General features: G+C 31.9%; 2 protein-coding genes and 1 pseudogene across 2 annotated transcripts in view; 2 read left to right on the top strand and 1 right to left on the bottom strand.

The window, feature by feature from the left end:
* The first annotated feature begins 8,844 nt into the window (after window positions 1–8,844).
* On the top strand, window positions 8,845–12,386 carry LOC113374435 (serine/threonine-protein kinase MARK2-like). Its single transcript, XM_026614481.1, has 8 exons — window positions 8,845–9,065; window positions 9,728–9,827; window positions 9,896–10,007; window positions 10,467–10,623; window positions 10,700–10,808; window positions 10,889–10,973; window positions 11,099–11,256; window positions 11,529–12,386. The coding sequence occupies exons 3-8, from the start codon at window positions 9,952–9,954 to the stop codon at window positions 12,368–12,370; spliced, it is 1,407 nt and encodes a 468-aa protein (XP_026470266.1). The 5' UTR covers window positions 8,845–9,065; window positions 9,728–9,827; window positions 9,896–9,951; the 3' UTR covers window positions 12,371–12,386.
* Window positions 12,387–13,113: 727 nt separating this feature from the next.
* LOC113376538 lies at window positions 13,114–18,059 on the bottom strand (annotated as a pseudogene).
* A 50-nt stretch (window positions 18,060–18,109) lies between these two features.
* Window positions 18,110–18,501, top strand: part of LOC113382655 (zinc finger SWIM domain-containing protein 5-like) — a 1,479-nt gene continuing 1,087 nt past the window's right edge. The window contains exon 1 of the mRNA XM_026620901.1: window positions 18,110–18,136. Coding sequence (XP_026476686.1) covers window positions 18,110–18,136 — 27 coding nt within the window. The remainder of the gene's footprint in view (window positions 18,137–18,501) is intronic.

Genomic DNA, 18,501 nt, shown 5'->3' on the forward strand with positions numbered 1-18,501 from the left:
CAAAAAGGGGCGCTGCAGGCGCCCCCCGGCTGATGCTCATAGTTCGAGGTCTGCTTAGTCATCTCGTAAATTCCCTAATTTAAGCGTTTTTTTTTGTCTATTGTCAAAACACATTGTCCTTTTAACGTTTTGGTAAAAAAAAGCTAGCGTTACTGTAGCGAAGCGTAACAAACTCAGCTCATTCGCATGGGATAGCGAACTTGGCCACTTGGCCAGTCACTCGAAATGGCAAAATCATTGATCACATAATTACTAGTGGCCCAGTGCAAACTCGCATTGATAATTATCCGAAGAATGATGCAGGCCGACATTTCTCTAATTATCATTTCACAAAAATTCTTACAAACAATGAAACAATTCAGCGCCGTTGGTTAATTTACTCCGTTTCTAAGGATCGAGTTTATTGTTTTTGTTGTAGACTATTTGATAGTAGCTCAACGTCGAACTTAGTATCTCAAGGGTATAACAACTGGAAATACTTGTCTGAAATATTAAAAAATCATGAAAATAGCACTTTTCATAAGAAGTTTTACTTTTTCATGGATTGAAGCTGAACTACGATTAAAAATAGAAAAAACGATGGAATAATGTTTTGTCTAGATTGATGCATATCACACTTTATTTAGCCGAAAACAATATGACGTTCAGAGGCACTTCTGATAAACTATATACGCCAAATAACGGAAAGTTCTTAGGCTTTGTACAAATACTAGCCAAATTTCATCTAGTCATGCAGGAGCACTTGCGATTAGCTATGAAGGGTGATATTTCAGACCACTCAGCTTCTGTTCATCGATGGAAAATTCTAACCGATCACTTGGGACTATATACTATAAAAAAGCACAGTGACACTCGTTGGGAAGCAAGAATAAGTAGTGTTACAGTAGTCCGTTATCAAATTAGTACTATCCATGATGCTTTGATTACTTTGGCTCTTGAAACTCAGAAAACTGATGTTCAAATGTCTCATGAAGCTACTACTCTAGCCGAACAACTAAAAGATTTCAGCTTCATAGTTTCATTGGTTGTTTGGTATGACATACTTCATCAAATAAATGTTGTAAGTAAATCTCCACAGTCAACAGATATGGATCTTGGTAAATGTACACAAATGTTGAAAAAATACGGCAATTTTTTGGAAGACTACAGAAATACGGGCTTTAAAAGCGCTATTTTAACTGCGAAGGAGTTGGCTGAAGAACTAGAAATTGAGCGTCAAGCTGGTGAAATTGCACGCGATGACCCTATAACTTCTCCAGAAAAAAAATTTGAGGTTGAATTTTTTAACTGTCTTTTGGACAACATTAATTTCAATCAATGAAAGGTTCGAACAGTTAAATGAGTACTCGGAATATTGGTCTTTTTTGTACAATATTAAACAGATTCCAGAAAAACGCGACCTTCTCAAGCTCTGTAGTGATCTCCAATTAAAATTAACTGTAGACTCTAAATCAGACATAGATGGTTGTATGTTATGTGATGAACTTATAAGTCTGGCATCCCACTTGATAAAAATGTGGTTACTCCCATTTTTGTTATAAATTTTATCAACGATTTCAACTTACAAGAACTGTATCCAAATGTATGGATATCATTGCGAATTTTATTAACTATACCTTTAACGGTTGTTAGTGGGGATCTTTTCAAAGCTGAAGCTAATAAAAACCTATCTTCGATCAGCGATTTCGCAATCTAGATTGACAAACTTAGCAACTGTGTCAATTGAGAACGAAATTGCTGAAAACATCGACTTCGACAACCTTATAAAAGAGTTTGCTGATAGAAAGGCCAGAAAAGTGAAATTCTATTAGTGGTTCTATTAATGGTTATCTTTTATAATAATTTTTTTTAAATAAACGGTTATTTCATTAGATGTTTTTCTTTTTTCCAAATGGGTTTGAATTGCAGGTGAAGGGCGCCGTAGAAATCTCGCCCAGGGCGCTGGTAGTGTTAAAGCCGGCCCTGGTTTAGACAAATGCGTCTTAATATAATTCTTAATCTACAAGTGAATTTTTAATTTTTATGTGAATTATTACAACAAAACTGTTTTCATAAATATTAAAACAGAAACTCATTTTTGCAGTTTTTGTTTTTTTATTTGCTAAGGTGTTCAATAAATGCTTAAAAAATATTTAATGACATTGTTTTTATATTAAATTTAATTTGCAGTGTCAATATCGAACTTTTCTATTAGACACGTCAATAGGGTATTTTATGGTATCGGCTTTTATATAAGCAAAGACATGAGGCAGGTCGTATTTTCTCAATTTTATTACCTTCTCTGTAATAAAAATGTTGTTCGAACTTTCGCATATATATTGGAAATCTTTCTAAACAACTGATGAAGGTGACGGACATTAAATGAATTTTATTTTGCCAACATGTCGATTCAACTATAAACTATAGATTACTTTAATGAGTTTGTAGATTGTCTTGTGAGATAAATTGTAATATATAATTTAATAATAGTCGCTAGCAAATTTGTGAACTTTGGTATTCGAGAGCTAGATTATTTTTTTACTAATTTTTCCAGTAGAAACTATGACCGTGATATAAGTTTAAAATGCAATTCATAATATATGATTTCTTGTTCTAGTTGATATTTTCCACGTTTATTTTAAAACCAAGTTTTTCTTGACCTTCTAATTAGGACAAATATTGCGAATTGCGCGAACCACGTGAGAGTAATCATGCCCATATTTCGATTCGCGTATTTCATCTTGATAGATTAACCATTCTGGAACTTATTTTGACATCAGTGCCAGTAATTTATATTATAGAATTATAAACGTGCTCGTGTGAAAATAGGTTAAATTAAAGCGATACAATTTGATGATGGCAAACGATTACAACCAGCATATATCCACATCAACTAAAAATGTTACAACACTCATTGATTCATCGCGCTTCTACTTGCCGTAGAGGCGAACAATCTATTTTTGGATACGAGACAATACAAATTCAGAACTAAATCGTAGGATTCGTGTGTCATTTCCTGTAATAAATTTTGAGATTCTATCAAATCCTGGAAAACATTCAGAGCGCATACTAACTTTGTTTTATTTAGTCCGATGCATTGAACTTCCAAAATCGATAGTACAGCAGAAATTAAGCCGTTACTTCTTATCGAGATCAGATCCTTGAAATCTACTTTATGGATTGATATGCTGCACAATCATATGCATATCTAAAGTCTGAAGTTGAAGTTATTCATTTTTTATTTAAGATTTGTATATCCAAAAAAGTTGTCGTTGTAGACCCGAATAATGCATCTTTGTATAAACTACATTCATAATAAAATATACTTGGAAAATATGAAAAATATTTTAACGTAATTCTACAAATATTGGATTAAATTCATTACTAATCCATTCCTACTTTGGTCAGCTTTATATCAAGTAATATATCAGATTTTTGCTTGAACTTATTGATTTTGAATATGATTTCATGTGAAAATAGCTTTTCGCTGCCAGTTCGATACTCCATCTCTAAAAGTAGTTAATAAGGAGAGAGCTGGGTTGCTCTCTCCTGTATTTCTGGGTTAAGATGTACCTTAGTTTATAGATTGCTGTTGAAATATAATAATGAGAATAGTGGGTTTATATAAAACTAGCAAACCCAGCGAACTTTGTTTCGCCACCAGATGGTTTCATGAGAAAGATGAAGATTTTTTGTTTGTTTTATATTTGATAAGGAAATGAGTAGCTGTCAAACAATGTATCTACCCGCAACATCTACTTAAAATATTGGTTTGTAGTACATGCTAAGTATCAGAGATGACGCAGTATGTGAAAAAAGAAAAAAAAAATCAGTTTTCTGTTAAAATTTTTCTTCAATTTTCTTTGCTATAAACCTCACGGAGCCCGAGACCTTTCCAACGAATGCAAAATCGTCGAAATCGGTTCGTGCGTTCTGGAGTTATATAATCAGGAAGGAAAACCAGACTTATTTTTATACATTAGATATCATCAGAATGTTTAGATTTTTCTTATGGCGGACTTCGTCGAGAATCGCGTTTTATCTTTGCCATGAACACAAGCCAGAAAACCTCATATCGTGTGCAACAGACCTAACATTTAAATTTAATTCATGAAGATCTTTCTAATTGATATGGCAGAATATATATATATATATATATATATATATATATATATATAATATGCGTGTATCGCTTGGCGCCGTTGATTTGTAACGCTTCATTGTTTTGACGTACATTAATTAATTTTCATGAGTGCATGCATTGAGGGGATTTTGCACAAATTGAAGGATGATTTGCCAATGACATGTTTAAAGTAATAGATCAATGCGGGTTGATCAAATCAGCATTGTGCTTTTGAAGCCCTTGGTAATTTGTTGGAGATAGAATATCAACAATTTTTTCTAATGACACAGTAGTCAATTAATGTATATATTTGAACTATTTCCTAAATTATTAAGAGAAAACACAAAACATTTTAAAATTTTATATTACAAATAATATTAACAATTTTAACATGCTTTTAAATTTGATTACATGACATAGATATTATCACCATAATTTTAGTATTGTTTAAAACACCAACATTCTTACGACCGTATTTACAGAAAACATAGAATTACTGATTTTATTTATATAAATTCTTCGTGATTATTTGTGGTAAAATAGAGAATAATAAAAAATCAATTTTGTATTGAAAGAAATTTTAAAATATTTTTAAAAATGTATAATATTTTTATAATATGTAGATTTAGATCCATACGTGCGAAGATTTTTAATTTTAATTTTTTAACTTGTTTGATTAGTACTAGTTGAGTTATGGCTGTAAAGAAATAATAACTGAATAAATATTTAATTCACATTATTTTTTATATTTGATATGATTGCAATTGAAAATAAAATGAGTGTAGGAGTTACAATTTCAACATCAGGAAAATCAAATATTTCAACAGTTCTGTCATATTTTTATTATGCCAAAAGCTTTTCAAGTCGTCGTCATTATTGTCGGAATTTCTTAGAAAACTGAGATTAATTACCTCGATAGCATGACGTACTTTAATGTAACTATTTCTAAGCTTTGAATAACTTCGAGTCTTTGTATTTCGATATCGTTTTTTCTTTGCCCAAAGACTTATTATTCACACGCTAAAAAGTAGCTAGTCTTTTGAATGAAGAATTTAATAGTAGGGCTTGATTTGTTAAGCTTAGAAATATTTCTCTTATTATATACATATTATCGTGACAATTCAAATTACCATAGAAACTGTATTTGAAAAACTTAAGTGTACGTATGTATCAGAATAAATAAGTTTCGGACTTCTTTTTAATTCTTACTAATTATTAATTTTTAATACTAAATGATTGCCATAGATCGGAAATTGTTTATAAAAGCATAATTTACGCAAAACATATGTATGTGACAATATTATGTAATAATTATTACATTTAAATGTATTCATTTAAAATATAGTAAAATGAAAATAACTAATCTAAATTATGACTTTTTCGGGAAGTAATTACTTTTAATGATTATAATAAAATAACTACTAAAAACTACTACTTTTGCCTTCCCGGTGAATAAAATTTCTTTAGTTGTTTGGAGTTGGATTGAAACGAAAGTTGTTTTTCTATTCAATTCATGGCAATCCCTTAATACAAAAATACAGTTGTTATATAACAATTGCTAAAAACCTCTAATTATGGTAAATTGAGAAACTTTCTGTACGACTCTTTTTATATATATTTCTTCGCCATAAATCTGATAAGGCATCTGATTTTGATCTCCAAATTCACATTTAATTGAGCTCGATTATACGGTCATATACTCTTATGTCTCTAGATTACATTACTTTTTTAATCGCAAATCGGCACGCTAACAAATTCAAATTTATAGATCTGCGACATTTATGACTCGAGATTAAATTAGTTTTTCGCAATTAGTATTAATATTATAAACTTTTGTAACATAGTCATAATTTTTATAAAAAAAGGTCGAATTTTGTCAAATTCAAGTGCAGGTTCATGAGGCATTATGCGTTCAAGCGAGTATGAGATTCAGAATCTTTAAAATTGTTAAGGAAAAAATCAACCGTTTATTTTAAAAATGAAGTTTTTGCTCAGGTACTCGAAAAAAATAAATAAATATGAGTAATTATTTATAAACATACCGAATCATTTGTAGATTGTTCTAATGCAGATTATATAATTTTATAGAAATTTGCTTATCACACTAGTTGTATTGGGAAAAGTTTAAAAATTATAAATTATTTATTATTAGACGTACGAGTACGCCTTTTATCTGCAAATACAAAAAATGCTATTCTTTCATAATGCAAACAGAACTATTAATTATGATGTTAAAACAAACTTTCTTTTTAGTTTTTGCAAATTTCTAAAATTTTAAATTATTTTTTATAAATATTTCCGCCTAATGAGTAGAGGTATGTTTACAAATTAATTTTATTAATCTTATTCATCATTGATACAATAATCTAAGTTGTATCTAAATTTTGCATAAATAATCCTTCAATATTTATTTATATAGTTCTGACACATGAGTGAAAACAAAATACTCAGTGTAATTTTTTAACAATGGTTTTCAAAAAAATTTTAAAATATTTTTTTTAATTAAATTGCAAAGCATGTTTGATTTCCTAATTCTAGTATTACAAGGAATTTATTTGTATATCAGAAATGTGAAAAGAAAGGTATATACATACAATATGTGCGTCGATAATAAATCATTTCATAATTTACATCTATGAATACATAATAATATATTCTCATATCAGTGGAGAGCCATTAATTATGTAAGATTAAAAGTGGCGAGGGTTTCAGTAAAATCTTACCAAACATTTTGTCTTAATTAACTTTTTGTGAAATAAAAATTGCTTATTAATCTGACAGTAAAATGATTCAATCTGAAGTTTTCAAAGGATAATCTGTTCGCTTTGTCAATTTCCATTAAACTGAATTAAGATACGTTATTCGACATCAATATGATAAATATTGATAGACTATACAAAAACTGTACAAAACAATTTATGGCTTGAAATTTGTCGTGTCTAAGAAATATAATATGAAGATAAAAGCATCCGTTTTAATTTAACATACTGATGGTGTGCAACGTCTGATCGGCTGCATCCTGTTGTTATCTTAATTTTATTTATTTATTTAACATATTGAATTAATTGATAAATTCAACAACGTAATTAATGTGAAGCATTGCAATTTTATATCAATAATATTTGTTAGTACCATTTGTAAAAGTTTATCTTGGTACTGTGGGTTACAAAAAATTTCTTCGGTGTTTTTACTGGAATAAATAATAGCGATGAATTCTGAAATTCTATAATAATAAAAAATATATTTTAAAATGTTATTACTTCAAAATTTAAAAGCTTTTGGAAATATATCAGTTGGGTGTCATGCTGATTAGTCATTAGTAAAAAAATTAGCCGGGGCGCTATTATTTTTTCAAAAATAAATATTTGCCGATTTTGATGAAACTTCTGTAATGACAGAGTTCATCATGATCTTAATGAACATTCTGAAATATTGTAAACCTACGAAAAGTGGTGTGTTTGGTTATCCAAATTAAATTAAATCTAAAAAATTGCTAAATTTCAATTCTTATAGTCTCTTCTTTATTAAGTCAATTATCACACATATCGGAAAATTCATGCAACTTGCCTCAAGGCAAGATGTCACTTAAAGCTAGTTTTTAATGGTATCAAATTATTACTCATGTACATTTTAACAATAAAATCGAAACTGCAATGTAACATACAAAGGTGACGCAACAAATTTTAGCTGTTATGATCTTTGACATGCGGTCTATTTTTGTTTTCAAAAAGAATTCTTTATCTCAATCAAAACAATATTAACATATTAACTTTTAAACAAATACAAGTGTAATGACATATTCAAGTTTTGATACCCACTAGTATGTGCTAACTTTGCAATTGAATGGAACGTTTGTAAGAATGTGGTATATATTATAAAATAATATATATATATATATATATATATATATATATATATATATATATATTGTATGATTCTGAATTTGATGTTGACATATGTATTAACAAAGTCTAGTAATCGGGCATAACATCAATAAAAAACATGCATTTCTTTCAAAAATTTATTTTAAATCCATACGTTGCGGCTATAATCCTAGCCTTCATACAGTGGAAAAATTAGTTATTCTTAGCGTTAAATTGGAAATTTTAATAATCCATGGTATCAAGATATGGTAATGCACTACACCTGAACTTCAGATATATCTTCAACTAGTCTACGGACAACACACTATCCAATTGTGATTTTTTAAATTAGTATTTTGTGAAAATATTGTGTAATTACAAGTTTAATGTTTATAATACATAATGTAGTGCATTACCATATCCTGATACCATGGATTATTAAAATTTTCCCATTTAATACTAAGATTAACTAATTTTTCCACTGTATGAAGGCTAGGATTATAGCCGAAACGTATGGATTTAAAATAAATTTTTGAAAGAAATTCGTGTTTTTTATTGATGTTATGCCCGATTACTAGACTTTGTTTATATATATGTATATATATATATATATATATATATATATATATATATATTTATATAGTTATTTGAAATAATGGAATGAAATATTTCCCAAGTTGTGGTATTGAATTAGTATTGTTGGAGATAAATTATAAACACCTAGATCGTATACAGTGTCTCATTATCAGTTCGAGTCTCAATTATATTTTTGTGATTGGTTGTTAAGGCTCAATTATAGATTTTAAGCTTCAATTATTGTAAATTCGAGCAATAAATAATTTTAAGGAGTTTCTAACCAAAATATCCTGTTTCAGAATGGCGAGTGCGTTCGTGTCAATTCGAATCCGCCGCCAACCTCACGCGTTGCGACGCCTGTTTCGGCGTTGAGTTGCGGCCCATCCGTTCCGGCCCTGGCCGGAAGGACGAAGACGGAAAACAAACTGGAGAATGATCAGGCCCCAAAGGCCTCCCCGACGCAACAACCTCCCTATCAACGCCTTATTCAAGCTTTGCACAATGATCCACGAGCCGTGCAGGAGGTAAAAAAAGAGTCAATAACATTACAATTAACACTTTGGGGACGGCTGTCCACCTGAGTGGACAAACAAACTCTGTGAGGCACAGGCTATTTTATAGACAATGACTCATTTTGCATCGAAAAGTTGAATAAATCACATATAGCAGTGATAAACAGTGTTATATTTTGAAAATAATTTAAAGTTATTTCAGTAGTATTTTTTAGTCTTTTTCTTTGCTATATAGTCTTTGTTTTAATATTTAAAACGACCGAGCGCTTTTAAATATAGCAAAACGACTTTTGTGAATTAAGTAGTAGTGAAGATGAGTTTCAAATAGACTTTCATACAGACAAATCAGAAAATCGCATATTCTAAATGCGAGCACCAGGAGGAAGGCCGGGAGCAACATTTTATTGTAAAACATGTCAAAATCAACCAGCTATGCATTTTGGAAATTGTTTTAAACGTCACCATTCTTTATAAAATGATCAAAAATAAATTAATATTATAAATGTATGTCCTTCAATGACCACAAATTTTTATCAAACAAATTGCATAACATACACAATGAAATCAAGTTTACAGCCGGTATAAGAGATTGTTTTGAAATTGGTGCCGTCCCGTAAGTGTTAAAGAGTTCATAAATTATAATTCTTACATTATTCTGTTTATCAAATTTCAAGGTCGCATTGGGTCGCCGTGTAGGATTGTACAGATATTGTGGTGATATCGGACGAGGAAATTTTTCACGAGTGAAATTAGCTATCCACCAGCTTACAAGAGGTAAAAAATATATTATCAAATAATATGAATATTATATTTATTTACCTACGTGTGCACTACATTTTCAGATAAAGTAGCTATAAAAGTCGTAGATCGAGGAAGATTAGATTCCAAAGCATCGCGAATGCTTTCTAGAGAAGTTAGTACTTTAGAAAGTGTTCATCATCCGCATATACTTAGGTAAGGAAATATTGATAGTAGTGAACGAAATCAAATTTCAATCTGTTACCTAATTCCAATAGGTAAATACAATAATATTTACTTGTCTAGGGACGACAACAATTTGTATTTAACAATAATAAAAACTCCAACATTGGCATTCATATAAGTATTTCGTTAAAGAACAAAAATATCGGAAGAAAATTTTCGAGTCTTGGTTTGACTTATCTTTACATACAAATAATTCAAATAAAACATGTAAACTTAGAAGCACTTTTCAACATAGTTATAAAACAAATTAGTTTAATAATAAAATAAAGTACATAAATAGAAAAAGACTTGAGTACGATTGTGTGAGAGAATGTTTGAATGCAAGTAATTTGGATAGATGCCCAAATAGAAAATATTTTATTATTATATATATCTGAAGATCCTTATGTATTATATATTATAATACTTAATACCTCTTATTAATTGCAGGCTTTTTGAAGTAATAGAAACATTAGGCCGTGTTCATTTAGTTACTGAATGGGTAGCTGGAGGTGAATTGTACGATAAGATCAGTACATGCGGGGCTCTCAAAGAAAAGCAAGCAGCAAACTTATTTAAACAAATTGTTTTAGCTGTTAAACATATGGTAAGATAGATGTACTTTTATTTTATAATTTCACATCATAATGACGCATTTTATGTATTAATTAAAAATATTTCAGCATGGACTCGGTTTTGTACATAGAGATATAAAAGCTGAAAATGTATTGTTACTATCGGAAACACGGATCAAATTAGCCGACTTTGGATTCAGTACACACCTCATAAATGGTATAATATTGAATTGTTCCAAATAATTCTTTATTTTATTAACCTTTCTATATTTGTTATAACTTTGTGTCATTATTTAGGACCCATGCAACAACTGGATACGTTTTGCGGGTCACCACCATATGCGGCCCCCGAACTTTTCATCGATGCACACTACATAGGCGGGTATGTATATTAATTACCTTTGTGTATATTTATACATGGTTTTTTATAAAGCTTTATTACTTCTTACGTTTTCGTAATAGTAATGTAATGCAACCATTAATTAATTTCACTTTTCTTTATTCTAGACCAGTTGATGTATGGGCTTTGGGAGTTCTTTTATATTTCATGGTTGCCGGCTATATGCCGTTCAGGGCGCCTACTGTTCCTGGTCTGAGAGCAAGCGTGTTGAATGGCAATTATACTATGCCAACTCATCTCACCTTTTTATGTTCTCGATTGATAGGTGAGTTTGAGTAACTATTATTTTACTTATTAATATATTTTAAGCAAAAAATGCGTACCCGGATGTTAGATGCGTTCATATTATATGCTTTTGTATATTTTGTTCATGAAAATCGTGATACGGATATTCATCATTTCATCAAAGCTTAATTCGGCTTAGTTTATATCGGCAACGAACTAAGTTTTCATTATATAATGTCTTTTTATGGAAGATAAATTATTTTCTTTCGAGGAATGATTTTGTTGATACTTATTGCTAATTCTTAATTGCAGAACGCATCTTAATTCATCAGCCGGACCGTCGTCCGTCGTTAAATGATATTTTGACTAGCGATTGGTTTTCCAGTAGTGCAGCCGCACCCGATAAAATAGACGATGTGCCAAAACCAAAAAGTACTTTTCTCTCTATATTTAGTGGCAACAAGCAAAAAGATACGTCTGAAAACAAAAGTGCTAATATATACGTTAAAAATAACACTAAAAACAGAAATGGACACAGAATGTCGCAATTTTGTGAAAGAACTGGACACGATCCGAAGCTTTGTACTACTAAACGCAATAACAGTGTTCTTGATCCGAATTTTTTAAATGCTTGCGGTGGTGCCATCGATGCTAAAGAAGCATCCATCCCGGTTTCTACTCGGCAAATAACAAAGAAGTTATTTCAAAGTGCAAACCTTAAAAAGAAAATAGCGCCGATGAATGATAAGCAAGCGGATTCGTTACGAAATAGCATAGAGGTTTTGGATGTTCAATCTACGAATAGTTTAACAAAGGAATTTAGCATTGATAGCAAATTGTCAGAGGAGTCTAACATGTATCCTGAAGAACAAGGTAATTTTGTGATGCTACCCACAAATACCTTAAATCTAGAAGAAGGGCTCAATAAATTTGAAGTTCAAGCAAGAAAGAAATTAGAAGAATTAGGTATAACAGAGCAAATGATTTGTGATGCAATTGAAGCCGGACCGAGAAGTGATATAATTGGTGCTTATCGTGTTATAGTACATAGACTTCAAAAAGAAGAAAGCAAAGATCTTACAGGTGAACCAAATGCTTCTTTATTAGTACCAAGAAGACCTAGAAAAATATCAAAAGCTTGTATTCTTCTTTGACAAGAGCAATTTTCAAAATTAATGCTTTTAGAAGTATTGTTTTTTTGAAACATGATCTTGTATGGGTTTTTATTTTTTGGTATGAAATTTAATGTAATCGATTTTTCTATGTGTTATCATAAATCCATCAAAGGATATCTCTATGAAATTTTAATTTTAAATAATATTAAATGTGATAAAATGTTATAAATTTATCAATGTTCATATTAGATCCTTAAATATGTTATATTTCTAATCTTGTCAAGGCTAGTCTTCAGTCTGCGGACTGAATAGAATAATTTTTATGTTTTACTGTTTTACTGTTTTATGGATCTGATGATTAATTTATGTAAATTTTACGATCAACATGACATGAATTAAATATTTTTTTAAAAAATAAACTCATTCATATTTTTAAGTATATCATGGAAAAGCTGCCATCCCATTTTCATCAATAGTTTCAAACTAATGAAAATTGGTTACCACCGCCATCATTCCAATTTTGTTAATGTTAATTTATATTCATCATTATACATGCATACAAGCACATGAATATAATATGAAACCATCATTTTAACTAAATTGTACAAAATAACTGTACAGAAACTAGAATGAAATATAATACATTTTTATATACATATAAAAAAAATAGTTTATTCTTTTTTTGTTTTAAATAAAATTACATCCTTAAATATATATTACATATATATAGATATATAATCTACGATGAAGAAAAAGTCAACTTTATACTATGGATATGGTTACAGTTTTTATACAAAATGTGTCGACATACTTTTTCTACACATACTTGAATACAAACTAACTTTAGTCTGATGATTCATCATAACTAGGGCTTGCTGGACTATAAGAAGGACTTGTTGGACTGTAACCGGGTGTATTTGTAAATGATGGCGAAGATGGAGAGTACGTAGGACTGGTACGGGTATATGTTGGGCTTGTTGGTGAATACTTGCTATTAGGCGAGTACTGTAGAGATCCAGGTGAATAACTAGGACTAGTTGGCGAATAATTTGGTGAACTAGGCGAATACCTTGTGCTAGAACCTGGAGTATGTTGTGGAGAACTAGGGGAATAATTTGAACTAGTAGGTGAGTAACTGGGACTGGTAGGTGAATAAGAGGGAGTTGTTGGTGTATATTGCGGACTTCCACTAACAAATGATGGAGACGTTGGAGAATAATTAGGAGTGGTGGGAGAATATTTTGGTGAACTTGGTGAATAACTATGACTGCCTGGCGAATACCTAGGAGAACTTGGGGAATAACTGGGATTTGTCGGTGAATAGTTAGGTGATGCTGGTGTATAATTTGGTGAGGATGAGGAATAATTGGGGCTTGTTGGAGAATATGCAGCCGGAGATGTTGGGGAATATGTGGGAGAAGTTGGAGAGTATGATGGAGATGCTGATGGATAACTGGGACTTGTAGGTGAATAACTGGGACTTGTTGGCGAATAGCTAGGGCTTGTGGGTGAATAACTTGCACTTGCTGGAGAATAGTTAGGACTTGTTGGTGAATATACTGGAGATGTAGGGGAGTAACTAGGACTAGTAGGACTGTATGAAGGGGAAGTGGGACTGTAAGATGGACTAGTTGGTGAATAGCTGGGGCTAGTATGTGAATAATTTGGACTTGTAGGAGAATAATTTGGACTTGTGGGTGAATAGTTTGGTGAAGTTGGAGAGTACGATGGACTGGCTGGTGAATACATTGGAGAAGTAGGTGTCATATTCGGCGAGGTGGGTGCATATGCTGGACTGTTTGGTGAATAAGGTGGAGATGCCGATGGTGATGCAAAGTATGGAGACATTGAAGGTCCTGGAGAACTAGGTGATCCAGGTTGCCAGCCAGGAGAAAGGCCAGAAGCATCTGAAGCGCCAGATGGCGAAAATGATGGCCCACCTGGTGTCATCATGGAATCTAAAATGATATTTATCAGTTAAAAAAAATTCCTAAAAAAATAATTTAATTCACACACAAACGTATAAGAAAAATTACTTATTATTGTACATTGGAAGATGTTTAAGATGAGGAATATCTTAAGAACACTGCAGAGATAATATTTGTCTTAACTTCAATCTCAGATGTTATGTTAAAATAATGAATATAATTTTCAACTAGTCAAAAAACTTACATTGATTTGGTGACCAAGCACTAGCTCCATGGGCTGGCGTAGCTCCCTGACTCCATGGTGTCATTCTAGGACTTGCACTAGGAGTGGTAGCAATACCAAAGAAGCCAATGTCACCAACAACGCCGCCAAGAGTATTTGCAATGTCAATACCATCTTTACACTTATCAGCATCCAATAATAAATCAAAGCATCCTATTTAAAAGTAACATATATGAAGTCAATATTATGGCAAATATTTTGAACAAGAATAACAGCAATAGATATATTAATATCAACAAACCTGTTCCCATCCTGGGCAGTTGTCCCATAATAATGTTCTCAGACACTCCTCTCATTGGATCTACTTCAGCATGTGAAGCTGCATCCATCAATACATCAACAGTTTCTTCAAAGGAACATCTCATTAAAGCTCCAGTGTCTTGTCTGTTAATACCATGACGAGTGATAGCCATCAAGTGACCTTTGGCAGTCATAACATCACAAAGTAAAGCTAAATGTCGATAGTTTACATAAAGACCATAAAATTGCAATACAGTATTCATTTCCTTCTCTACAGACTTTCTCACAGCTTCTATTCCCAGCACCTAAAATTTATTTAGGACATTTAGAGCGATTACTCTCATTTTATAGTATTTTATATAAAAATATAGTAATAAAATATATGCAGATTATTAATTCTCACAACTTACCGAGAAAATTTCACAAATATCATTACTGAAGGTCCTGACTGGATCAACATCTCTCTCACTTAAAACTTTCATCATTGACGTTCCATCTGTTTCCAATAGCCATTCAGCAATTGCTTTGAATTCACCAGTCTCAGTAATTATAATTCGTTTTTTACTGTCCGTCTGAGGTAAATGCATATATACCTTTCCAATAGCCTCAATGCCCTGTATAACAAAAATTATTTATAAATATTTCCTGTACAGCTATGTTCAAAAAAAAAATGACATACCTGTAATGTCATGTCAGATAACATATTGGCTTCAATACATCTCAAAAACATATCATCTTCCATTTTATCAACATTTTCCTCTTCATCTTGGAATTTATTATCATCACTATTCATAATTCGAATTCGCAGTACTAGTTTTTCAGCATTGTCATCATTAAATATACAGTTCAAGTCATCTCCAAAGCCTGCATTAATTTTTTCAGCAATCTGTTCCATGGTCAGTTTTTTATCTGTCATACGTTTCCTATCTAATTCAATACGTAACAACCATGGTGAAATCTTTGTTGGATCAAAATCAGGCATTTCATAATAGATATTAACAAACTCTTGATCCTCTGATATCACAGTGTTTTGTGGATCGGGATCATAATAGATAGCTGTATTTGCAGTTACTTTTCTTAACGTAGTATGCTCCAATCTGCAAAGTACATTTTTAGCCTTTTCCGCATCCCTGGCTGCACCCCCAGTTAAAAATACAGTCAGTGAAGGAGCTTTAGGTTTTTTGGAAATATTGATAATTTCCTTCAATCTAGGTACACCCAAAGTTACGTTCTTTGATGATACACCAGCAAAATGGAAAGTATTCAGTGTCATTTGAGTAGCTGGTTCTCCTAAAGACTGAGCAGCTAAGGCACCAACCATTTCTCCAGGATTACATTGAGCTTGCTGAAAACGTGTTTCTATTTCTCCAATTAGAAGATTAAAAGCATCAGTTGATAACCTAAATTCTTCTGATACATATTTAGTGCACAATGTAGAACGTATAAGACACTGAAATAGTAGAGTGGCGTTTTCATTAGCCTGTTTCGACAACCTGTCGTTACCAGCTACAATAACACACTTTGTAAGTAAATCTTTTACTCCTTGAATAACTTTAATTGGACTCAAGTCAGTAGGCATTCGTTTATTTATATGGAAGATTTTTTGCACATTCCAAATCATACGCTGTAGATTACAAGGCAGTACTACCTTAGATTCTCCATTGCTAAAAATAGATCTTAAAGCTTCACGATCCCTATTTAACTGCTCCCATTCACTTTCCAGCTCGGAAATAACATAGCCTGATTCTGTTAGTTCCTTTACAACATCTTCATTAAATATCTTCCGGAGATATCTTTCATTTGATAATTCAAACTTGAACTTCTTCTCAAATACTTTATTGGATAACTTGATGGTGGGAAGGTTTTGGAACTCCACTGCTTCACCACACAAACCATCCTCGCCATACCTTAACTGAATAAGTTGTCCAACTGAGTTACGAACTGTTCCATCATAATGTACCATAACAGACTCCATAGCCTTTATCAGACGACGTTGGATGTATCCTGTTTCTGCAGTTTTTACAGCAGTATCAATAAGACCTTCTCTTCCACCCATAGCATGGAAATAAAATTCTGAAGGTGTCAAGCCAGCAAGATATGAGTTTTCTACGAAACCTCTAGATTCAGGACCGTAATCATCCTTAATGAAATGAGGCAAGGTCCGCTTACGAAATCCAAATGGAATACGCTTACCTTCTACATTCTGTTGACCTACACAAGCAATAACTTGAGAAATGTTAATATTGGAACCTTTGGAACCTGACACCACCATAGCTTTTAGATTATTATATTCGGTAAGAGATTTCTTTGCAGATCCTCCAGTTTTATCACGAGCATCATTTAGAATTCTGTTTACTTGATTCTCAAAAGTCTGCCTCAGGGTATTACCTGGAGTAGGTTCTAGCTCCATGTTGTGAGCTTTCTGGATAACTTCTATGACATCTTCTTTGGCTTTTTTAATAGCACGCTGGATCTCCATATAGGTTTGAGGATCAGCAATAGTATCACCAATACCAATACTATGACCTTCTAACAAAAGCCAATTGTTTACCACCGTTTGAATGTTTCCATAAAATCTACCTGCTGTCTCATGTCCCAACTCCAGAAAAACAATATGGAGCAAGGAACCTGCCGAAGCACCCAAGGTTCTTTTACACAAGATTCCCATAATCAATTGTCCATGTTCTACCATTACTTTTGTATCACCAGGAGAAATCCATTTATATGGTCCATCATCTTCTTCATCAGGATGGGTTGAATGTGTGCGGATCATGTTACATTACCAGGAATGATAAGTGTAAAGATTTGTTTACCAGTCCATAATGGTTTTGGTTTTAAATATGCAAGGTTGTGGCATTTTCCCATCCCAAGTGGGGTAAGAACATAAGTATGTTCATCATCTCTCCTTTTCGATGAATACATACGTTTTGTCATTTTTCTAACTGCAGTTAAAGTATCCTGTACAATACCCATAACAGGCTTATTTGCTTGTGGTGTAATAATTTGTCGAGGTGTAATATGAATATTTTCTACTTCAGCTCGTGTTTCATGGATTGCGGAAACATGCAGTTCATTTCATCCCATCAAAATCAGCATTGTATGGAGATGTACAACTATAATGGAATCATAATTTTCTTACTGTATTACCGAAATTTAAATACTCATAACAAATCAATTCATTACCTTAAATTCATACGGAATGTAGACCATGGCAGGACTTTTACCCTGTGACCCATCATACTCATTTTGTGCAAAGTGGGCTGCCGATTGAAAAATCACTAATCATCATCTCTTAAATGCCTTTCAAACTTTGTATCCGCATTGAAGATGCAAATCAGAGTTTGGGATGAAAGCGTAAGTCAATACGTTCCCCATTGTCACGAACTATATTTTTGCACCAGGATATTGTGAATTACCTCTACGTACAAGTTCTTGCATTCTGTAGAGAAAAATACATACTGCTTAAAATATTCAAAACCGACATACATTATAGAATTATAAAATAATTTTTGAATAATATTGCTTAGTTTGAAAGCATTTTATTCTATCAATCTTATTATGTATGTTGATATGATTATTTACCAAAATAACTCTGATACAGATAACATTGCCATTATTACTAATAGATCTATCTAATATTTTAAAACATTTGGCAAATATAACAGGGTACAAACCTTTCTATGTTAAAGGGTGTACTAATTCTGGAAAAGTCATATTTT

The sequence above is a fragment of the Ctenocephalides felis genome, unplaced genomic scaffold (assembly GCF_003426905.1).
Source record: "Ctenocephalides felis isolate EL2017-DRISC unplaced genomic scaffold, ASM342690v1 CF-g0.4_SCAFFOLD_00845, whole genome shotgun sequence".
NCBI classification, from domain to species: Eukaryota; Metazoa; Arthropoda; class Insecta; order Siphonaptera; family Pulicidae; genus Ctenocephalides; species Ctenocephalides felis.